The sequence below is a fragment of the Symphodus melops genome, assembly GCF_947650265.1.
Source record: "Symphodus melops genome assembly, chromosome: 3".
NCBI classification, from domain to species: Eukaryota; Metazoa; Chordata; class Actinopteri; order Labriformes; family Labridae; genus Symphodus; species Symphodus melops.
Window position 1 is genome coordinate 7,404,780 of NC_136693.1, and position 23,746 is coordinate 7,428,525.

General features: G+C 41.9%; 3 protein-coding genes across 3 annotated transcripts in view; 2 read left to right on the forward strand and 1 right to left on the reverse strand.

Moving 5' to 3' along the window:
• dmxl2 (Dmx-like 2) overlaps nucleotides 1-11,432 on the forward strand; it is a 41,051-nt gene extending 29,619 nt beyond the window's left edge. The window contains 17 exon segments of the mRNA XM_079339752.1: nucleotides 266-337; nucleotides 1,526-1,716; nucleotides 1,851-1,984; nucleotides 2,071-2,156; nucleotides 2,302-2,503; nucleotides 2,932-3,049; nucleotides 4,090-4,155; nucleotides 4,933-5,019; nucleotides 5,307-5,428; nucleotides 6,038-6,176; nucleotides 6,902-6,962; nucleotides 7,115-7,242; nucleotides 7,359-7,436; nucleotides 7,542-7,633; nucleotides 7,740-7,792; nucleotides 7,878-8,095; nucleotides 9,539-11,432. Coding sequence (XP_079195878.1) covers nucleotides 266-337; nucleotides 1,526-1,716; nucleotides 1,851-1,984; nucleotides 2,071-2,156; nucleotides 2,302-2,503; nucleotides 2,932-3,049; nucleotides 4,090-4,155; nucleotides 4,933-5,019; nucleotides 5,307-5,428; nucleotides 6,038-6,176; nucleotides 6,902-6,962; nucleotides 7,115-7,242; nucleotides 7,359-7,436; nucleotides 7,542-7,633; nucleotides 7,740-7,792; nucleotides 7,878-8,095; nucleotides 9,539-9,748 — 2,057 coding nt within the window. The 3' untranslated portion in view covers nucleotides 9,749-11,432.
• A 130-nt stretch (nucleotides 11,433-11,562) lies between these two features.
• gldn (gliomedin) lies at nucleotides 11,563-16,704 on the reverse strand. The gene is made up of 10 exons (XM_079339753.1): nucleotides 15,901-16,704; nucleotides 14,932-14,983; nucleotides 14,835-14,852; nucleotides 14,627-14,725; nucleotides 14,103-14,204; nucleotides 13,852-13,968; nucleotides 13,181-13,264; nucleotides 12,963-13,088; nucleotides 12,472-12,622; nucleotides 11,563-12,387 (listed from the first exon to the last, which is right to left on the reverse strand). Exons 1-10 carry the CDS (start codon nucleotides 16,438-16,440, stop codon nucleotides 11,922-11,924), a joined length of 1,755 nt encoding a protein of 584 aa, XP_079195879.1. The 5' UTR covers nucleotides 16,441-16,704; the 3' UTR covers nucleotides 11,563-11,921.
• A 2,892-nt stretch (nucleotides 16,705-19,596) lies between these two features.
• cyp19a1a (cytochrome P450, family 19, subfamily A, polypeptide 1a) lies at nucleotides 19,597-23,255 on the forward strand. Its single transcript, XM_079339599.1, has 9 exons — nucleotides 19,597-19,837; nucleotides 19,919-20,069; nucleotides 20,169-20,323; nucleotides 20,416-20,580; nucleotides 20,700-20,814; nucleotides 20,926-21,034; nucleotides 21,244-21,406; nucleotides 21,703-21,944; nucleotides 22,316-23,255. Exons 1-9 carry the CDS (start codon nucleotides 19,642-19,644, stop codon nucleotides 22,574-22,576), a joined length of 1,557 nt encoding a protein of 518 aa, XP_079195725.1. The 5' UTR covers nucleotides 19,597-19,641; the 3' UTR covers nucleotides 22,577-23,255.
• The last annotated feature ends 491 nt before the right edge of the window (nucleotides 23,256-23,746 follow it).

Here is a 23,746-nt window from a genome sequence, read left to right on the forward strand (position 1 = left end):
ATTGCGGTGCATGGTAACTGTGCAGGTTTGCATTGTTGCAGATGCTTGACTTGACTCCTCTTTCTCTATCGTGCAGCTACCACTGAATGCCCATACCAAACAAAACAAAGCTAACTGGTGCTATCTGTGTACAGTGTTATGATAACCAAAAGCTGTATGAGCGTGTGTGTGTGCGCGCGTGTGTGTGTGGGATCTGCATTGCATGTATCTGTTGTAACGTCCTTACTGCTCATCTCATTCTATCATCTCTGCTGTGCCTCTGAAGCAACAGCTGGGCCTACTAAGGAGGGTTCAGACGCCAAGACTGAGACTATATCTGAACCTGAGAACAAACCAGGTACTCTGAGAGGTTATAAGGATTCATGAAATACTTTCTGTACGTAGACCTGGAAGTGTATAGCTAGTTTGTAGTAGAAGTAGAGCTCCGTCAGACTGTAACTCTATCAGCTCCCTTACAACATGATTCAGTCGTTTGTTTGCATCCAAATTACCGATTTGTGGAAATTAAACCGTTTCCTGAGTAGCTGTGCCGCGTAATTCCGTTGACAGAACTCGACACGGTTCATCCATAATCATAAGACCAAAGTAATCTCTGCTCACATTGTATTTGTGGGGGAGGAAGATATGGGCTGGCATTTCAGCTCCATATCTCTGTAGAGCCTGATAAAGCTCTCAGTGAAGTCACGAGCCTTTTCAAGAGCTGCTTAGGAAGATCTCAAATGCCAGCCTTTAGATAGGAACCACTTTGTAAAATGTTAGACCCTTTCGCCCTTTTTGAGCGCCGCTGCAAACGAACTAGCATGTCACATACACTGCGCCACATTCAAATGTTAAGTGATGACTGATGCCTCCCCGTCATCTTCTCAGGAGCAAAGTGACAAATCTCATTGTTTGCCTCCCTATAGTGCCTTCAAATAATAATAAAACACATCGCTGCACAAAACCCACCATCTTTGTCCGACGTGTTTTCTGTGCGTTTTCTTTGCCATGTACTCCCTCAAATATTGACTTTGTTAATTGGCCTGTGTAGTATATGTGTGTCTAACCGCACTGTCTACTCTGGTTTGTGTCTTGTCTTGTTTTGTCTGGTGCGTTGCCAGAGATAGTCGCCCAGGATAATGGGGCAGGTTTGTGCACAACCTTGTGTGTCTTTCCCTTGTGCCTCCATCCTAAATGTTTGTATCCGTGTCTCCCTTTTCTACCCATTCCCTCTGTGTGCTACGGTATGACTCGTCAAAGTGATTGAACCCAATTTATGTACAGAAGACAAGCACATTTTACAAAACTCTCTGGTTTGGATGTCAAACGTTTGCTGTGCACTGTGTAGGTGTGTGGATGCAGTTTGCTTCTTCTTCCTCCTGCTCTGTTTCTTGACCTTCTTCTTGCTTTAAAATGACGCTGAGTCCCTGCTCATCTTCATCATGTGAACAAAGCTGCGGCACACTGCAGCCTGCTACAAACTGGCCTTATCAGAGTTCATTATATTTGAAAGATCCTGTCTACTCTCCCCCCCCCTTCCCAACAGTTGCCCCCCCTCAGCCTGCAGCAGAGGATTCAGACCGATACAGACGAAGGTTTAACATGAGGATGTTGGTTCCGGGACGCCCTGTTAAGGAGACGCCAGCCGCGCCGCCTCCTGTTCCAGTCGAGAGACCTGCATACAGAGAGAAATTCATCCCCCCAGAACTGAGCATGTGGGACTACTTTGTGGCCAAAGTAAGGCTTTGAATTACACATGACGGGAATGGTCTAATGAGATCAGCGAGTCATAGCCTTCAGGTTATTAAAAAGTTATCGCTCAATCTTTTTCATGCGCTTGTTTTCCTCTGTCATTATTTCCTCCCTCTCAGCCCTTCCTGCCTCTGTCAGACAGCAGCGCTCTGTATGACTCAGACGAGAGCGGCACAGAGGAAGATGAAGACGATGACGACGCCTTCCTTTCGGATACACAGATAACGGAGCACCTTGATCCCAACTCCTACAGGTAGGGCAGACTCCTGCTGTGTTTGTGCATGTGGAGCCTGATGCAGATTCGAAAACATCTTTTATGTCTGTTTATGCCTCATGCAGCTGGGCTCTGATCCGCCTGGTGATGGTGAAACTGGCTCATCACAACGTCAAGAACTTCCTCCCTCTCACTGGCCTTGATTTCACAGGTACACACACACACATATAATAAAGTGGTGAAATGCACCAAAATGTTTCATCATAATTCAAATATACCCAAAAATACACTTTTCAACTGTGTTGTTGTTGTTGTTGTTGTTGTTGTTGTTGTTGTTGTTGTTGTTTGTGTCACAGACCTGCCAGTCACCTCCCCTCTCTGCAACGCCGTGTTGAAGACTTTAGAGAACTGGGAGCAGCGTCTGCTTGAGCGAATGAACAAGTTTGATGGCCCGCCTCCCAACTACATCAACACTTACCCCACTGACCTCAGCTCAGGAGGCGGGCCTGCTATACTCCGACACAAAGCCATGCTGGAGCCAGACAACACACCCTTCAAGTGAGTACGAAACCATCTGCAGGTCACGAAAACACAATCTTACTCTCCACACCTGGAGAATTAGACACATGTTATACAAAAAAAAAACATGTAACACTGCCACTGCAACACTGTTCAAATATTTCAAATATACAGGCGTTATTCTCATGGATTTATTACAGAAAGAGTCATAGAAGAGAATTTACTCAAAAACTAAACGAATCAAAGAATTTGAACCAGCTCCTTCTAAATGATGGTTTACATCCATAGATCAGAGAAATCGTGTCTCAGTCTTGTCTGACGAGCTCTATCATATGTAAACCCGAGCAGTATTTGATTTAGACTTTGGGACTCTTATCTTTACCATACGACCTGTTGGCGCAGAGAGATCGAGCACTTATGTATTTTTATTTTCTTCTTCTTCTTCTTCTTCTTCTTTTTTCTTTTAGGACAAAGAACCATCAGTCCTTCCCAGCTCGACGTCTCTGGCATTTCCTGGTCAAACAGGAAGTTCTTCAGGAGACTTTGATCCGTTACATCTTTACTAAGAAGAGGAAGCAGAGTGAGGTCAGCAGAAAACTTCTAATATTTGACTCCATCTTTATATTTCTCCAGCTAAGTGTTCAAAGTCAGTATGTGAATTTTTCATTTTTTCTGTTGTTCACTTCCCCTACCGTATTGACACTGTCAGCCATGATACACCAGATACGTCATGGGTATAAATAGTTATCTCACATTACCTTTTTTTGGCGTTAAAGACATCTGGCTTGAGTTACTGCCTCTTCATCACATGGACCGATGAACAGACGTTTTGGCTGTGTTGAAAAAGTAGCTTAAAGTAGGCCACATGTCACCCACAATGATGGAGACTGATGGGATTCGTTGTAGTCATCAAACAACTGTCAAGCAGCCAATGAGCGCAGTGTCAAGATGTCATGTTAGACGACAGCCGAAGCCTTAAAATAGAAGTCTGCGTAAATCTGCCTTCTTCTAAGAACTGACTCAAAGAAGAAAGAAAGTGATGTGTGCTGTAGAAGTGTTTGTTTCACTTTGACGTTGCACCACGTCATTTTGTGCAGCCTTCAGTCAGGGATATTATTGGGGCCAAATAACGGTAATTTAACTTTGTTTACATTTGAATAACCTGTGAAAATGTTCAACTCAATCCAGCTAGTATCCAGATCGTGCTTTGTGTTGTGAGACTTGAAGCTTCTTGTGATTAAACTCTGTCGTGGATGTTCTTCATGTTATCGTTATCACTGCTTTGACTCTTCAGACATCTTTAATCTAGTTAGTTTACAGTGCTGCTACTGAGGCTGCCAGTCCAAAACCAGAAAGATCTCATACCCTGAGTTTCTTCATATTACAGCATGAATATCAGTCCTGAACTGGAATAACTTCAAATGAATCGTTATCTGTCGTGTCGTCTCCATTCGTGACCTCAGCTCCATGCTAATGTTTATTTATCACATTACGTATCAAAGATCCTCTCAACCTTATTCATTTTCTTTTCATTCCATGTTTTGCGTTCCTGTGTTTGTGCATGTGTTTTTGTTGTGCCGTGTTTGTTGTGTTGTGTGTCTATATTGCCTGTGTGTGTTGTGTAGTCTGTAGAGAACCATATGGACCATATAAACCCAAACTGCATAGCTGGAGCTAGCAGTCCTAATAAGGTAGTATTATTTACTGTACCAGCTCAGGCCCTGGCTCTATCTTATCTGTCTGTCTGTGTGTCTGTGAGGGGAAGTCACTGCAAAGCCAAGCTTGGAGGAGCAAGTCCCTTCAGTTAAAAACAAAAACAAAGTGCACCCCTGCACAGCACAGGGTTTTGGTTTGCATCTTTTATATACTCCAAACAGGGTGATGCTCTTGCTGGTACTGCTCCAGTCTGGCCTGACAGTGACTTCTCTGGCAACTTTTACTGGAATAAATTCTCCTCAAGGCTCTGAGGCTTAGATCGAACGTTTAATCCTGCCTTTTCATTGGAACATCCACTCACATAACCTCACCTCCGATCCCTTCCAGAAACACTTCTCCTCATGTTTCTCACTCCTTTCTCCTCTCTAGCTGGACTGAATCTGCTGGACTCAAACCCCCCCCCCCCACACACCATTCAGTAGACTTACTAACTGCATGCTCACTTTCAGGGCTGTGTGAGGCTTGCTAATCATGCAGGGTGTTGTCACCAGGGAATCCCAAATCAACAGTCAAAGCTGTCAGTAACCTGTCTGAATGTACATGTGATAATATCTTATGATCCTCCTCGTCGCCTTTTAAATGTGGCTGTAATTCGTGCTTCTTTCACATGCAGTGGGAATATTTTTCGCAACTTGATAGAACAAAGCGGGGGAATCTGACATTAACTGGCTTCTGTACATTCATCTCTTACATTTTACTTACCTCAGTGTATGCTAAACCCAGATGTAACACTCGTCTTTGCTTGTGTTCAGGTGGAGGCAGATCTGGGCTACCCAGGAGGAAAGGCTAAAATCATCCATAAAGAGTCTGATATCATCATGGCGTTTGCCATCAACAGGGTAAGTGGAGTGTGTTTGTGAGAGAGAGATCAAATGACTGGAAGCACTTTCCCTTCGTTTCATAGACTATTATTTCATACTGACAGTATCTACTAGAACATTTCCTGGATGTCTCACTGTGGTACAATGTAAAGGCTGAATCCAGGAACCTTCGTCCTTCGTTTATTTTACAAATAAACATCATAATAGTAGGAGGAAACTGCCCCGCGGTCCCCTTTTAATATATATATATATATTTTTTTTTTTGTTAACCTTGTTTTTCTCTTCGCATGTTTCCGATCTATCAGGCCAACTCCAATGAGATCGTTTTGGCCTCCACTCATGATGTGCAGGAGGTGGATGTGTCCAGTCTGGTGGCTGTCCAGCCTTACACCTGGATCGGGGACGACTTTGATAAGGAGTCGCGCAGGTGAGATCATGAAAAAGAGTTCACACCAACAAGCAGAAGACTGTTAAAGGGGAACACATTTTACCTCACTCTTTGTTTAGTTAGCTCCATCAAACATATATCACTACCAGGTTGTTCACTCATTTTTTCATGACTTTTTTGGCAGACCTTGATCAACTTAAATTCATTAATTATAGTTAAGGCAAGGCAAGTTTATTTATACAGCGCTGTTCAGACACAAGGCAATTCACAGTGTTTTACAGGTATAAAAACAGAAAAAACATTCAAACAGAGCTTAAGGAAAGAATGCAACAGAAATGAAAAAAAAATAAAAATAACATAAAATAAATAAATTAAAAATAAAAAAAGTTAACATTTGAAATGTGTGCTGTTTTTAGTTATTTTTAAACTATAACTATAATGAGAAAGTATAATATAGAGCTTGGGAGTTTGAAAAGAAATATGAGATAACGATGAATAACTGTGGCGTCGTATCTTCCTCCTCTTCGCTAGTATTCTATTGTGCTGCATGTTTTTATAAAGCTCTTTGTCTCTGTAGGAACTCTGTCAGAAAGTGACTGTCTTGAATGATTCTTGATCGATTGGATGATTTGTTTGTTCGTTGTACAGCTCGGACGACATAGACCATCGCTCCTCTCAGACCAACATCGCCCAGGCGAGCTCCGCCCCCTTTGCACCACCACAGATGCAGGTCTCTGCGTCCATGCCTTGGCTCGGCAGCGGGCAAACCAGCATGGGAGCGAGTGTGGTAAGAAGCTGTGTTGTACAGAAACTCAGATCAAAACAGACATGGCAAAACCAGTGTTTATGCAGTTCTTGTTAAACACCAGCAGAGGGAATCTAAGTTTTGTTTTGGCGCTTGCAGACACTATTTAACATGACATTGTGTATTTATTACGCTTCATTAAAACTTTTGCTGGTAAAATAAACATATTTGTACATTTTTCTGTTTTCTTGAGTCAGTTAGAGTAAGAAAACATTCACTTTGATTCAGTTCTGCAGTCTACGGCCCGTGCACACTTTTAGAAGTTTGTATATTTAATCTTTATCAATGCCGAGCCAAAGTGAACCCTGTCGACTAAACAGCTGTTCTGCTGAGTCTATGTAGGCTGATACAAAGAGGGTGTGTGTTCGCAGAGGTGGGCGCATATAAACACAGATAGCAGCAGCTCTCACAGACGGATAGCCAAGGGTACAGACTTGCGTCACACCTAAACACAGCCAGGGTTCTCCATGTACCAGCCATGTTGATAAATGTTGAGCGAGACAGGACAGAGGGTTTGGACAGGTTCAGGCTGTTCGTTCAGATTGGAGCATTTTACTTGGATCCCCAGAGTCAGCAGCACATCAGATGACAGAAAATCAGTGGGCAGAAATCTCTGAAAGCAAAGTGAAAAGTAAAGATGTTTACTTTTCAATTATTAAAAACTTTTTTTTGTGTGTGTGTGTTTTTTGCTTAATTATATTTTTCAGATTATGAAGAGGAATCTGAACAACGTGAAGAGGATGACATCCCATCCCATATATCAGTATTGTAAGTGTTGAAACGGAGGTTATCACCAGATTACATTTTAAATCTTTTATCTCTCCATTAATATATCGACAACTCCCATCATCTGCTTTGTATCTTTCCCACCTCCCCTATTCCTCTCTTTCTTTGCTTGTGTGTGTGTGTGTGTTCATCAGACATGACAGGCGCTCAGGACGGCAGTGTGAGAATGTTTGAATGGAACAGACCTCAGCAGCTCATTTGCTTCAGACAAGCAGGCAACGCCAGAGTAACCCGGCTCTATTTCAACTCCCAAGGCAATAAGGTACACACACACACACACACACACACACACACACACACACACACACACACAGAGCATACATGCTCTGTTTAGTCTATCTGGTAGGATTCTTCTGATTGCATGTACTCTTCTTGTAGTGTGGGGTTGCTGACGGCGAGGGCTTCCTCAGTCTCTGGCAGGTCAACCAGACATCCTCCAACCCCAAACCTTACCTGGTGAGCTCACCATGCACCTCCATCTCCTCTTAAATCTCCACCTCAACATGAGTCATTAAAATGAACACACGCGTCTTGTTTTCCTCGCCTTGCTTGTGTCGACAGAGCTGGCAGTGCCACACTAAGACCTGCGGTGACTTTGCCTTCGTCACCTCCTCCAGCCTCATCGCCACAGCCGGACAGTCCAACGACAACAGGTCAGCCTCTGCACCCAGGAGTGACAGATAGAAGTATATATGCTTACATGCTGGTCTCTCTCCGTTGTTATGGACTCTCTCATTGTATTGTTTTGTTTTTTCACAGAAACGTTTGCCTGTGGGACACTCTGATTTCACCCAGCAATACCATGGTTCACGGTAAGAAACCTCAGAAGCATCACATGACTTGTCCTCACTTATCATCTTTCTTCTGTGATCATATTTCACATCTCCTCTCGCCCAGCATTCCCCTGCCATGAGAACGGGGCCACTGTGCTGCAGTACGCTCCCAAACAGCAGCTGCTGATCACTGGAGGCAGGAAGGGCTTTGTGTGCCTGTTTGACATCCGCCAGAGGCAGCTGCTGCACACTTTCCAGGCCCATGACTCAGCCATCAAAGCCCTCGCGCTGGATGCCTTCGAGGACTTCTTCGTCACCGGCTCTGCGGAGGGCAACATGAAGGTGAGTGACGCTCCATCACTCTCTCACCGACCTGCCACAACACACTGACTCCGCCTGTCACTCTGCCATTGTGTTCTCAGGATTAATGTCTCATTGTTGGTACGAAGGAGGCTTGATAAAATCAGGAAATCCTCCCTCATATCTACAGATAATCCAGCAGTGACAGGCTCATCTCTCTGGAGTCCCATTTGACTTCATTAAAGTCCCAACAGAGGAGACAAGTTGAACAGCCTGCTCTCACACTTATTGATTTCTTTTTTAGATTTGTTGTGAGGAAAACTGGTCTTGTCAGTAGTATAGTAAATTACAGTTTAAAAGCAGTTATAACCGAGAATATAAATGAGCAGAGTACAGTCTACCTCTCTGATTGGTGGTGAGGTCAGTGTGTGTCTTTTGTAGCAGGCAGGTGTCATTTACACGTCCTGTATGTTTATTCAAGGGAGGACAAAGGAAATGGCCATGTACAGATGAAGCCACGTAAAACGTCCTCTATTTTCCGTGGTTGGACCTCAACTGTACCGTACTGGGTCCGTGTGGAGTCTGTGACAGTAATGAGATCCAGCACGGTGACATAGTCGATGGCGTAGTCTTCTAACTGTAAACTGTGTAAACTGTATCACAGCTTGAAGCTTTCAAACAGAGATTGTACATTTGTCAAGAACTGCTTTTCCTGCCTTGTATTGGTTGATTTAAAGGGGATAAAACAAACTGTAAACAAAGCAGCTGTGGAGAACAGACCTATAAGAATCAGTCTCATTAATTTACAGATCAGTGCAGACCACACGTCTTAAACACACTCAGTGTCTTTACTGAGGAGGATTTCAGTGCGTCTTAAAGCTCCTGACTGTCTTCTTGATTTTGGTTCCCCTCTGTTCCACCTCTCTCTGCTCGTCTTATCCTGTACATGTGCAGGTACAGTAAATGTCTTTAAGCAGTCAAACACATCACTCGTCAAACGTTGGGCTTTTCTGTTTCAGGGACTAAAATAACTTCAGAGAAATAACCTTCTTTTCTGATGACCCTCCTTGTAGAGACACCAGTATTAAAACAAAACTCTTTTAGGCCTGTCGTAAGAGACCTCACCTTATTTCAGTGAATGGTAACGGTTGATATTTCTCCTCTTTTTTTTTTTTATAATATCCATGCAGCAAGAGTCAAGGGGTCAATTTTCTCCGGCATCGTGTTCTCAGCACAAATTCTTACTGTAGTCATATTGTCCAGCCTCTGCTCATGGTGCCATGCAGGTTATTGGGAAATATTTAAATATGCGTCAGCTTGATGAGCAGTTAATTAAACAAAGTGACCCGCAAAGTGTCACAGCACTTAAATCTAAATCTAATTTAGCACTTGACTTTGCAGCGGCGGGCTCCCCTCAAACATTTTTTTTAACTGTGTACTTAACAGTTTCTTCTTCCTCTCCTCCTCTGTTTCGTTTGTTTCCAGGTGTGGAAGCTCGCTGGACACGGGCTCATGCACTCTTTTAGCACCGAGCATGCCAAGCAGTCCATCTTCCGCAATATTGGCGCGGGTGTCATGCAGGTGGAGACGCGACCCGGGAACCGCATTTTCACCTGCGGAGCAGACGGCACACTGAAGATGAGAGTCCTCCCCGACCGCTACAACATCCCAAGCAGCTTGGTCGACGTTCTGTAACGCCTATTTCCAAAGAAACAGACGGAAAGAAAACACATCAAATGCTCATGTAACACTCGCGAGGCATTTCTAGTTTAACTGATGGGGGAAGGGTTAATCAAAAGACCGCCGTGCTTTGGGCGTCTTTCAGAGTGTGCAGTGTTAGCGGGTTTACTGTTGACGTAAATCATATCAAGAATGAAAAAACTGAGCTGCAAATCTTTTTTTTCCCAAAGGCTGAAAGTGAAGTTACAAGCAAAAGGTATCATACTTGATTTTAAAGCTAGATTTATTGTAATTTTATTGAAGAATCTCTACTCTTAGAGTGTGTCCATAGGGAAGCTATGCATGTCCTGTTCTCGTTCCGCGGTGCAATCACAGGTCTATTGATAGTGCTCTGTAAAAGTGCTCAAGCAAAAATTTTAAAAAGTGTGTAACTGTCGTCATTTTGTGCCCACTGCAGAAATCTCTTAGCATCTACTGTAACCAGCACTGTGGTTTGTTCTTAAGTCAGTGGTTTCCGGTGTGAATCAAAGTTGTTGGAATCTGCATTTTGTTTCAATGGTTTTGCCCCGATCCCGGCTTTTTCTCCCCCCTAATGGAAGAGTTGATGGTGCATTGCCCCTGTAGTGAAACCCCTCCCAAAGCCCCCCTCTCACTGGCTGCCCGTCACTCACTCCAGCCTCTCCTGGTTCGGGCTCGACCCAGCCCGGTTCTGGTCTTGGAGTGCGTGCTCACTCTGCTGTGTCTGCCATCCGTACGCCTGCCCGCCCGGCTGCCCTCAAATGCCTGTTTGTGCGGCAGACACACTGCTAGAACATTCCTGTTTGGAAGATGACGTGTTTTATTCCTGTGGCTGTGATTTCAGTGTTTCCATCCGTCTGGTCCGAACCCGAACACCCACCCACCCACCCAGAGCAGAAACACAAAGGTCCACTTCTGGTTTTGCACAAGATACCGTTGAATTTGTGTTTTTTTTTTTTTTTAAGATTGATTTTATTATTTATTTGTTTTGTGTTTGTTTGGTTGACCATTCCTTTGTAAAACTATTTAACGTATTGCCTTTTATTTTTAGGAATGTAAGGGGTTTTACTGTATCTGATTGGGAGATGTGCAACACAGTCTACTGTATGTACGTGTGTGTTACCTCGCTAGTCATTTTTACTGTTTCATCCATAAGGAGTAGATATTTGCACTCAAATTCTGGAGACACTAAAAGTTTATTTCAAATAAATAGGATATCGAAGAAGAAACTGTTCTATACAAATGAATGTCTGGCTTTATTTGGCCTAGTAGTAAAACGTTTGAAATAGTTTTAATATATAAATGATATAAATATATATATATATGAAATACCACAACAGCTTGTACAAACATTAAAGCGTTTCTTTATTTTTGGTTTGTATCATACCAGCTGGATTAGTTGTAACTTTTGTTAGGTGTATGTATGGTATTTATTAAAGAGATTTGTGTTTCTCGCCCTCTTTCTGCCCACTACTGTACGTGTATTGTATGTAACTTAAGTGTTTTGCCGATGGTCCTACTGGTGTCTGGTGCGTATGTGTGTGTGCATGTAATAATGCAAAAGAAGCCAATATCATGGGTAGACGCTTCCTTGGGCACTTGAGCCTGGAGGTGTGTGAGAGAACAGGTCATGGTCAGAGTTTTACCTTTGTAAAGTGAATAAATTCTTTTTATTTCATCAGCTGGATTTGGCACTGTTGTTTTTTTTTTTTCTGTTTCTGTCAGGAAGACTGAGCAACGAAAGGACCATGCTGCTGCACTAAAAAAGTCAGGTGGACGGTCTATGTACAAAATAATTAGGAGAACAACATGTACATCTATATAAAAAAATACATAAACGAATGTCATGCAAATACACTTGATAATGTGAAAACTTGGAACTCAGGCATATAAATTCAAATCACTTTGATACAAAATTGTTAGAGGTTTAAACACTATTAGAAACTGAAATCAACCATGAACATTTCAAAAAGAATATACATACAGCAAATTTATTTTTGACTAGATGTAAGAATTTTTGAAGAGAAAAAAAAAGACTGAATAGTGAATTCATCAACAGAATACACTGAGGCTGAACAATCTGCAGGCTGGTATAGATGAGACTAAAAATGTGTAATTACCCTCAGAGACATTTGACTGCATATTTTACTGTATGGTGTTATTGTATTCTTTACTCATCAGAGATAAAGTGGACCACGTACAGCCTGACGTAGCCGTTGTCCCACACGTACAGGTGTCTGTCCTTCGGGCTGTAGGAGAGCATGGCCAGCACTCCAACCGGAGGCCTCAGGTCAAAGGTCATATTCACCGGCTTCCCTTTCAGCAGGTCAAACGCGAAAGAGATTCTGGTGTCTTTGGTATCAGTGACGTACAGGACTCCGCAGGCGATGAAGGCGTTGCCCGCTTTGGTGCGGGGATATGTGGTGTTTATGTAAGACGTGACGGAGAAGGTCTTTTGGTCCAGCTGGGCCACCATGATGCTTTCGTCCAGGCTGGAGGCAAAAATCAGCCACAAGCCGTTCTCATCTGCTGCCAGTTTGAAGTAAGTTTTGGAGTTGTGGAGCAGGTATGCCAGACTGTGGTACAGAGCGTTTTCTATTGTCAAAGTGTGGAGCTTCTTAGTGTGGAAGTCAAACCTGAGAAGAAAGAAGCAAAAAAGAGATTAACCAAAAGGAACACAACAAATAAAAAATGAGGCAATCAAATGTTTTTGTTCTTACCTGCCGATGCTGGAGGTACCAGCGATATGATAATAGAAGGAACCGTTGTGAACAGTGTGGCCGCAGCCTTGGTAAAACTTCCTCAAATCTACAACATTGCTGCTGCTGTTCTGGAAAGAGGCTATGCTCTGATACTCCTTCACCACACGACCTGAAGAAGAACAAGCAACAGAAGAATTATGGCATACAGCCCAAAAAGTTTGTAGAGTTGTTGTTTTTTTAGGATTTTTTTTTTAGCCATTTCGACTTGATAGCTGAAGTGAGAGAGGAAACATTGGGAGAAAGCGTTCGTTATAACAAACAACCAAGGACCAATGGCTGTAGTCGAGCTTCAGGCTGTTACATTGAGGACAGCAGCTTCTGTATATGGGACCATGCTTTGATCGCTAAGCTTTCCGGATATCGTCACTTTTTCAAACGCTATAGGATCAGACATGCACCTTAAAAACTTGACACAAAGATTCATATCCCTTCAATCATTATCAACCTACCAGAGAAGTGTTCTGCCACCCATATTCGCTCGTCGTTCAGTCGAGCCGTGTCTCTCATCCATGTTCCAAACGTGCTCTCCATCTTTGCCACATTCCTGGGATTGATCAGAGACTTGATCAGGCAGTCTGGAGGAGAAACAAAGTGACAACATGCTCGATGTTTTCACATCTTCAACAACACAAATGTTGATTTTGAAGGGAAACTTGAGGAAACACACCGTTCTTTTTAGCAGGTTTCTCGTGCTGTTTCAAAGCGTCCTTAACAGGTGAGGTATCGTCGTTAGGAACTGCGTGTAGAAGTCCTGTTAGAAATAATCACAGTTTAGGCCTCTCCATGCACCTTGTTAGTTGTAAACGTCATGGTGTAGTCTTAAATGAGTGCATGGTGTCCCTTTTCTCCAGCTTTAAATCTCCCTTTCTTCCTCCACATGAGGAGTTTCTTTCTGGACTTCTGAATTCTTCTTTAAAAAAAGACCTCAAAGTGCTCAGAATAATTTTGATTTAAACGTCTGCAATCCCATTTATTTATTTATTTATTTGAACAGGGGCAGCGTACAATATACATTAACCTTAGAAAGGAGAGATGCATTGTACCAGGTTGTAGCACTTGTGCTAATTTCCACCTGCAGTCCCTGGGCAGGCTGTTGTTAACCTACAGAGTATGTACACTACAAAGGATTACATTGCATTTAAAACTATCACATACACACTAAAAACATAATGGATAAAAAGACATAACAACTGGTCGAACTCTGTCTGAGGATCAAGTGATATGACTGAAACCTTCAAAACAAACTCTACATGAACTTTTCAAATTTCAAAGTCAAGAGTAGACTTCGATTTTCGAGGGTAAAACACGTGTGCCCTATGGGGGATCACAGCTGTTTACCCAGGGTCTGAGCAGCCTGAAGGTTGGCTCTCTGGTGCCTGATTCTGGGCGGTGCCTGAGGGCCCGGAGGTCCTGGAGGACCCATGGGACCAGGAGGACCTGGAGGACCTGGAGGACCTATATGACAAAGGAAGGACAGCATAATAAACCTCTGAATGTTTTCAGAAAATAACATTTTATCTGAAGATGTCCCACATTTGGGCATTTAAGGAGACATCATTTTAATATAATGATTGACATGCTCCTCTTGCCTTCAATGATGACGTCATTGGATGGTTGTCCCTTCTCTCCAGGAGGACCAGGCTCTCCTGGCTCTCCTTCTTTACCTGGTTCTCCTTTCTCACCTGGTGGCCCTTTAAAGAAAATCATGGAAAATGTCTCTCAGTCTGCATTCATCAAGTCACAATACTTTGCCCTATTGCTAAAAAAAAAAAAACATGAATTACTCCATTGATTTGCTTTGCTGATTCATCCCGTCCACTTTGAGGCAAGAGGCATCCGCTACAACCTCTTCAACCAAATATGAGCTACAGGAAAATCCCATGAATAGAGTCTGATGTCATCGTTGTTTTGAGTTTGTATCTTTTTGTGTTGATGTCTTTATGAGCGTGATATAAATTGATGTGCATGCTGCATATTTTGGTATTTTACCCCCAGGTTACACTCAACCCTTTGACTGTTACATTGTCCCAGCAGCTCAGCACTAAAAAGGCCAGCATCGCCTCAGGTAAGAATAAAAAAGGATGGTGAGTAAATAAGAATAAAGCCTCCTTACCTTTTTTCCCTCTTTTACCATCAGCCCCGGGCACTCCATTCAGTCCTGGGATGCCATCGGTCCCATTGTATCCGGGCATACCGTCTGCGCCGGGTAAACCTACAGTGACACAAATAAGTCTTCACGATGGGCTGATTAAGAAATACTTTCACGCAAGAATGGGTCACTGAACCACAAAAAAAAAGATGTACAATAGTGCTTCTCTTACCAGGCGGTCCTGGAGGTCCTGCAACAGAAGATTTGACATGTCAGAAGATGAGCATCTACTTTGTGTACTTGTTTAAGAACTGATGAAAAAGACATACCGGCTATGCAGACTCCCTTGGTGCTGTTGCAAATGTCAATTAACAATTTGATCTGGTGAAAAGAAGAAAATTAACATGTCATTCATATAAATGTTTTGGATGTATATTATTAATGCAACAGGGCTGGAACAACAAAGACATAAGCCATGGGCTCCTATTGGCCCCCACTGACCATTGGCCTTTAAAATGTATAGATTAAACCTTAATCAAATTCGGAAGTGTCTTATGATTAAAAATGTATTTTAGGATTGTTTTTCTCAAATAGCACAATCATCACCAACATTTTAAAAATATAGATTGCAATGTATTAACCCATTACAACAAATAGTTTGAAGTTTTACCTGCAAAATGTATTTATAGTATAACATATAAAATATACTTGTGCAATGGGATTCTACATTTCATATGAAAAGATTATTGTTTTTTAAGAAACCTTGTTGCCGGTCAGGCTTATTCACCAACTTGAAATGCTTTTTGTGACAGCTGTCATAATGTCTACTGATTATGTTCTGTCTGTAGAGTCTTCCTCTGGAGAGTAACTTCCACTTGTCCATGTAAAGTAAAGTCATTTAAATGTAATGTAGAATTAACAGTAAAGGGATCGGTTTTCCTCTGAATTGTGGTGGAAGTACCCCAAAAAAAGAAGCTCTTGATCTACATGTGTCTTAAAATATCTGTTCTCACTGGTCGACTGTAAAGGTTAGAAAATAAAGGCCACTTTTATTTTAGTTCATAGTGTTCCGATTGTGCACACCAGTTATTAATGATAATAAATAACTTGACACCTGAAACTGTAACTTTACATGACCCTGTACAGGCCTCAAGACCCCTGCCTGTTTTAACTGGCCTGTAATTCATTGTTAGTCACTCAGGACCAAACAGTAAGAGTGTCTGAAGACTTAGTTCAGTCTTACATCTGTTAGCATGCACACCCTCACTCTGTATCCATCAGCTGGTGTTTTATCTCACCGGCACCATGGAGTAGGTCATCATCATCATCATGTCATCCTGCACGTGAGCCTTGTGGTAGCTCTGGCTGTGATGGTGCTTATGTTTCACTTCATTCTTCTTCTTCTTCTTCATCTCTGCTTCCTCTCCCACCTCCTGGCTGACCTCCTGCTCCAGAACCTCCTCATGGAGAAGCTCCTGCTGTAGGTCCTTCTCCTTCTCCAGCTCCTCACTCCTCTTATTCCTGGAGAACTGGTACTGGTACTGAGGTTGGTCCCCGACGCTTGCCCTCAACCCTGCTGCTCCTCTGGGAACCTCCTGGATGAACTCCACCACCGAGCTCTGCTGCACCTCCGTCAGCTTCTCCCCTGTTTGTTCTAGCCACACACGCTGCTGGTTTTGCTGGACGAGGAGCACCAAGAGGCCCACAGAGTTCATCAGAGCCACCAAACACGTCCCGTACAGCACCACCCGCTGAGGGAGAGTCATGCTTGGGGTTGGAATCCACATGGTTACTACTTCACCTCCTCGCTTCTGAGGGCCACCCACCAACATCAGCATTCACAAGGGAATAAAGTTCCAGTTCAGGTGTGTATACTGAAAGAAAAAAGACAAAAAAAGACGCTGAAATCCAAGAGTAAAAAATTCCAGTCTAGATGACTTGACAGCTCCAAATAGAGGCCAGTCAGCTTCAAAGTCTGTACTCCAGCAGAGTGGTCTATCTGAAGGCTGACTGGTAAATGTCCTGCTTGTTGTGCGGAGAAGTGGTTGAGTGTGTGTGTGCATGTGTTTGTGTGTGTGTGTGTGTGTGCGTGTGTGTGTGCGCGCGTGTGCACATGCAAACCAGTAGTGTAGGAGTGGGCATTACACAATCTACTGAGCTTGTCTGGGAAGAAACCCCCGCCTGTTCAGTCACCTGATTTATATTCAGCACGACCCATTCTACTTCACTGCCGTGGGCAGACTGACATCACACACACACACACACACACACACACACAGGCACAGGCACATATGTGATGCACGCACAAGAGCACTCACGTAAACAAGAAATGAAAGCATGCATAAAATCCAACAACCTTACAATTCATTGACATTATTTTGCACAGTTAAATGAATGTTAATAATATGACAAAATAACTAAAGTTGGATTAAAAGAAAAATGACAACTTCACATTTCATTAACATCAATTCAGTTTCCATTGAGTTGCTTCATACCCTCTCTTCCCCCCATCATTTCCTCCACTACGTCCGTCTTGCAGTTTTTATCCACCGAATGAAACTTTGACCCAGTTCAGCTCCTTTGATTTAGGCTTCTAAAGGGACATTTAAAAAAGACTGCAGATCAGCATGAAAAATCACCTGGTATTTCACACATTCTCTACAGATAGAGCGAGCTGATGCCGCCTTGCCAACACAACATAGTTCAATTATTATTTTAATCTTCCAAACGTTTTTATATAAATATATCTCACTGATTCCCTTTTGTTTAACCTACTACCCTTTTTATAGCACTGATATTTTGATTGATTTGACCATTTCATTATGTGTGTATTATCTTGTGTAAGTCTTCAGGTGTGATTTTCATACAAGTTATTTACAGGTTTCTTGAACTCCCTGTTCAAAAAAAAAAAAAAAGCAAAATAATAATGAAAAAAATACTGTTAATTGGTCTTTCTGATGAAATGCATCTGGCCGATCATACAAGCTCTGCAGCCCTGTTATGCCCCATATTACTTCTCTGCATGCACAATAACAGACACAGGGCGAGGCACACGCGTGGTGCTGTTGAGTGGGTTCCTCCCTGAGGCTGTGGGTCACTCATTGACAATTAGTTGTTGTACAGCTTGGATTGCCGCAGCAGATGTTCAGAAAGAGGTCTGAGATCATTTCTTTGTTGTCTCTTATTCTCCGCACTCCATGTCAGGATCCACTGACATGAACAGTTTGGTGAAAATATGTCAACACGCAAAACTTTTCAGGTGTCAAATTGACCTCCTCAGTTTCATTTGGCTTTATTGCCAGGTGCAGCTGCAGGGAAGGCAGGATTCTCTTTCTTCTTCATGCATAAGGCTGAGAGGTTCAAGGACAGCCACATGACTGGAATGGGTTTCCTAAATGTTTCATCCTCCCATGGATCTCATCTCTATTTCAAAGGACCGGAAGTCTTAGGATTAGATTATTTTCCCTCTTTTTTGGCTCCACAATTTGGAAGGTCTTTGGGTATAAAATAACAGAATACTTGAAATATAGAAAAAAAAAGGAGAATGATAACTATGAAACTGAACTCTCATAACATCCTGAATTTGACTTTTATTGTGTGAGAAAAAATACGGAGAGTCTCAAATATTCAGTTATCTTTTTTAAATGTATGGGAAGTTATAGAAGTGTAGTGATGGAACAAATAATCGAAACTCTTCATGGTATTTAATTTAGGTGTTTTGTGAAAGAGACAGAAAGTTAAGCTGTGTCTGTGTGTTGATGCCCAATCTGGTTTACCATCTTATATCTGAATTTTGTGATCAATTCTTTAAGGTTTCCCATCAGCTCACTGACTGTCAAATATATTGTTTGATCCTTTGCCTGTCAAAACTATTCTCAACTATTTCTGCTACCATTATTCCGAGCAATATCCAATTAACAAAAGGATATATTTACAGGCACTAATGTAGAATTAAAGTGTAAAAACAAAACTCAGGGAATTCTGTACAGACATCTTGCGTGTTTTGACATTTAACAAATCCTCTTTATCTTTCTGCTATCATTTGGAGACAAAGATGTGGTTGACCACAGCGCAGAGCTCAGAGACGAGGTTACATTAACTTCTGTTTTCGGGGAGAAACAGTGGGGGTGGGGGGTGGGGGGTCTCTGCTTAATCATGCAGAACAATCTAGGTCTGAGGCATCATACAGGGCAGCGTTATCCGGGCAAGGCCGTAGCACACAGTCGGCTGTTTGAGCGATGCACATTCTTAGACTCCAGTGTAGGCGTAGGGTGAATTCACAGAGTCCTTTATACAGAAAGAGCGAATGGAACAAAGACAGAGATATGGACGCACAGCGTTGGCTTTGTCACAGATGCAGAATAACATGAAATACAGAACGTAATAAGGAGTTTAGAGACAGGAGGTTTGCGTCAGCTCTCTCGACTACTGCTTGTCTCATATGGAGGAATACGAATATTTAAAAATACTTGATTTCTTAAACATGATTTCAAATGACCATGCAAAAACAAAGTGAACTTCATCAGACTGTTTGCAGAGGTGCCGTGTATTTTATAAAATAATATATTTCATGGCCGAATTACATTTCAGTTTGTGCTTGTATTTCCTTCTTTAACAGAGAGAGGAAGGAAAGCCGATTTATGAATTCTCCTTCAAAAGGCTGAAAATGTAATAAAGAGGGACAGGCCCAGCTGCACACGTAAAAACAATAATAACACACGTTCTCTTTTATTCTCACAGGCTTTTCGTGCTCTTTTGAAGGATTTCCAGACAGATTCTTTTGATGTTCAAAGACCAAGAAACACTAGTTTCCTATCACTGAAATGTCAAACACAACCTGGGATTGTGTCCACTCAAGGGCACAGACTGGCACAGATCCAACGCCTCAAGGTTCATACTGTGTTGTTTACACTTCTCCTCCTGTGTTGTGACTTTGCATCGCCCTGACGTGACTCGTCACCAGCTCACATCACATATAAAGACAGACACACGACTCATGAAGCAGCTTTCATCTCTGAGGGCTATAAATTTGCCTCCTCATGGATCTGATCGCTGCTTGTGAACGGGCCATGAGTCCTGTTGGTTTGGATGCCGAAGTAGCCAACCTGGTCTACATGTCCCTGAATGCAACTGTAGTGGGATCACAGGGAATCTCAATGGCAACCAGAACCTTGATACTGCTCGTCTGTGTGCTGCTTGCAGCCTGGAGCCACACGGACAAGAAATCTGTACCAGGTAGGTTCCTTCTTCATTTTAAACCCAATGAACTGGATCTGGAAGAAGTTGAAATTTATTGATTGTCATCTACTCCGACAGGTCCTTCTTTCTGTCTTGGTTTTGGGCCTTTTCTGTCATACATGAGATTCATTTGGACTGGTATTGGGACAGCAAGTCACTACTACAATAAGAAGTATGGAGACATTGTCAGAGTCTGGATCAATGGAGAGGAGACGCTCATACTCAGCAGGTTAGTTTTCTTGGTAAAAGCTGATATATTTGATTTTCAGTTTTTTTAGGCATAAATTGTAAATATTCTTGTATTTATTTCTTTTTTCTTTACCACAAGGGCGTCAGCTGTTCATCATGTCCTGAAAAACAGTCATTACACTTCACGTTTTGGGAGCAAGCCGGGCCTCAGCTGCATAGGCATGAATGAAAGAGGGATCATATTTAACAACAATGTCACCCTGTGGAAAAAAATACGCACATATTTCACCAAAGGTAGCATTTTATCTCTCAGTTAGCTTTGCAGCATTTCTCCTTTCAGTCGTTTTTCAGAACTTCCAAAAACAAACCAAGGTGTTCTGTGTCAGCGCTGACAGGTCCGGGCCTGCAGCAGACCGTGGAGGTTTGCCTCTCATCCACTCAGAGTCACCTGGACGAGCTGGACAGTTTGGATCAGGTGGACGTGATCAGTTTGCTGCGCTGCACTGTAGTCGACATCTCTAACCGACTCTTCTTGAATGTTCCTGTGAATGGTGAGCAGGCATGCCTAAGTCTATTTCTTTCTTTGCCTTAATGAAAGACGTAAATGAATGAACCTGTGTGAGGATTAAACACATGGCAACTGTTTAACCTTTGTTTTCATCATGTGCAGAGAAAGAGCTGCTGCTGAAGATTCAGAAGTATTTTGACACGTGGCAGACTGTGCTTATCAAACCAGACATATACTTCAAGTTTGACTTTATTCACAAGAAACACAAAGCAGCAGCGTGAGTCACTCCAGCTCTCTCTCATGTCATGTTGAGTGTCTTTAAACAAAAGCACACTTCAAGGTTTTGTTTTGGTGCAACACAGTGTAATATGGATCTGTTCTTTTACAGCCAGGAGCTGCAAGATGCCATAGAGGACCTTGTGGAGTGGAAAAGAAAAGAAATAGAGCAGGCAGATAAACTGGACATCAACTTTACTGCAGAGCTCATATTCGCTCAGGTAAGATTCAGAATGTATAATTCATGAATTTGTTTTTAAAGAACAGCCCTGTTCCCTCTTCCCTCCTATGAGTCGTTTACAGCACTTTCGTCAACCCATCTGTCAGAAATCCATTTTTTTCTAAATCCAAATAACAGAATTGTATGTGTGTGTGTGTGTGTGTGTGTGTGTGTGTGTGTGTGTGTGTGTGTGTGTGTGTGTGTGTTTAGAACTATGGTGAGCTGTCTGCAGAGAATGTGAGGCAGTGTGTGTTGGAGATGGTAATTGCAGCACCTGACACTCTGTCCATCAGCCTCTTCTTCATGCTGCTGCTCCTCAAGCAGCATCCAGATGTGGAGCTGCAGCTGCTGCAGGAGATTGACACTGTTGTAGGCAAGTAGCTGCAAGAACCATTGCATTTCATATACAGGCAAATTCAGCTACCATCTGATTCTACAACCAATGAATATGCTTACAAAGAAAACATATTGGGGGAAAAAAGTGCTGAGAATTGTTTAAAACTAATTGTGTGCATCAAAGCAAATTAAAATTATCTTTAATTGTATTTTCATTACACATATAAAATATAAATGTCTTCCATCAGCTGTCCTTTAGTGAATCTGATTATCTGCAAGTTTTGTTCAAGGAGTTTAAAAGAGGACTAGCTGTAATGATATCTCATTCTGTAGGTGAGAGACAACTTCAGAATGGGGATCTTCAGAAGTTGCCGTTGTTAGAGAGCTTCATCAATGAATGCTTACGCTTCCACCCTGTGGTGGACTTCACCATGCGTCGGGCCTTGTCTGATGACATCATAGAAGGCTACAGGGTGCCTAAGGGGACAAATATTATTCTTAACACAGGTCAAATGCACCGCACAGAGTTTTTCATCAGACCAAATGAATTCAGTCTGGAGAACTTTCAGAAAAATGTAAGTAGAATAATTTAATTTGCTAACTTATTATTTCTTAGTAACCAAGACTATGACCAATGAGACCTAAAATTCATAACACATTTGGAACTTTTCACTTGGTTTTAATGACAAATGATGTAAAATATTGGAATGCAATCATTGGGATTTAATTTGATGTAACTGTCAATCACACAAAAACAGTCTCATCAAAGCAGAACTTTACAAATGAAAATCATAAATAGTATACAATTTAACAAAATAATATAAGAGCATAGACTATAGGTACACATAGTATTTTCTGTTTTTCTCTATATTTGTGAAAGTTTGTCTTAGACAACATTTTTCAGTTGCCATAGTTAACTTACTAACCTGTCTTCGTCCTCCTCCAGACTCCTCGCCGATTCTTCCAGCCGTTTGGTTCGGGTCCCCGCGCCTGCGTTGGAAAGCACATCGCCATGGTGATGATGAAATCCATCCTGGTGACGTTGCTCTCCCGGTACTCTGTTTGCCCCCATGAGGGTTTGACCCTGGAATGCCTCCCACAGACCAACAACCTGTCCCAGCAGCCTATGGAGCATCATCAGGAGAGCGAGCAGCTCAGCATGAGATTCTTACCGAGACAAAGAGGAAGCTGGAAAACTCTCCCCTGACCTGTATCATTCACAGTTTGTATCTATGCGTGTATATCATTACTTTATTGTTATTGTTTTAACACTGTAAAAAGCTGAGTTTAATATTTTATGATTTATTAATTGTATTTTTAGTAATCCCATAATGCATTGTGTGACATATATTTTATTATAAGCTTATGGTTATTGTACATATTTGTAACATTTCTGTGTTGTTATGTATCTTGAGGTGTTACCTCATGTTTCACTTCTTCCCATCATATTTACTAAACTTTGACACACACATTAGTGTGTTGAACTTTTTTTGATTAAGCCTTCTCTCTTTCATCAAATTTATAAACATTTTACATTCTGATTAAGTGGTGAGCTAATTTGGTTCTTCATTTAAGAGTACTTGCGGCATCATGTTTTAATTCTCAGAACATTATTATTGGTGTTGCTTACATGCTTTCATTCTCACATTGGGTTGTGGTCTACAGATGGCTTATTGTTTGCTTACAGTATCTTGTTGTGTTTATTTATTTTTGTTGTATTTTCTAAATTATATTACCTGGTTTTTGTTTTTTTTGTTCCTTCAGTTTATAGTATGTCCCTCTGATATTCACATGGCTGTTGACCTTTCCCAACACATCTCTAATCTTTGCAATTACCAGGTTATGCAGTTTAATTTGTGCACAAATCAATAAAAGATGTGGTTTTTTTGATGAGTAGTTTTGAACTGCTGTGCTTCAATTATGAACACCAACTTTGTGAAATTGCAGATAAAAGAGGAGGTGAGAACAAGGTTTTTATTTTTTATTTTTGTATCTGTAAACATTGTCCAGGAGAGGGCAGTGTTACACAAAGATGTGGCGTTCATGGGCCAAATTGCTCATTATGTTTAATAACAGCCTCTGGGGAAACGAGAAAAAATATATTTCACACACAGATGTCAGATTGTTTTTATTCCCCAGGATACATAATGCTGAAAGCTAAATAAGAAATTGCCTACAAAGATGCTTGTTTTTTATATTGAGGAGGAAGCAAAGAGAAAAAAAACATGTTGATTAGGTTTTTCGGCTGTGTGGTGCACTTCCTCCTGAGCTGTCACCTATCAGCTGTCTGTAAGTGATGCAACAGCATGAAACACCTAAAATAAGAGTCTCAGTCTCCATTTCACTGACAGACAGTCACCTGGGAGCTGCGTGTGCA

Coding starts and splice junctions, on each gene's coding strand:
- gldn (XM_079339753.1), bottom strand. CDS start 16,440: ATGCTGATGTTGGTGGGTGGCCCTCAGAAGCGAGGAGGTGAAGTAGTA. Junction 14,984..15,900: donor TGACCTACTCCATGGTGCCG/GTGAGATAAAAC, acceptor TCTTTTCACCAG/ATCAAATTGTTAATTGACAT. Junction 13,089..13,180: donor GAAACCTGCTAAAAAGAACG/GTGTGTTTCCTC, acceptor TTTCTCCTCCAG/ACTGCCTGATCAAGTCTCTG.
- cyp19a1a (XM_079339599.1), top strand. CDS start 19,642: ATGGATCTGATCGCTGCTTGTGAACGGGCCATGAGTCCTGTTGGTTTG. Junction 21,035..21,243: donor CAGAGCTCATATTCGCTCAG/GTAAGATTCAGA, acceptor GTGTGTGTTTAG/AACTATGGTGAGCTGTCTGC. Junction 21,407..21,702: donor GGAGATTGACACTGTTGTAG/GCAAGTAGCTGC, acceptor CTCATTCTGTAG/GTGAGAGACAACTTCAGAAT.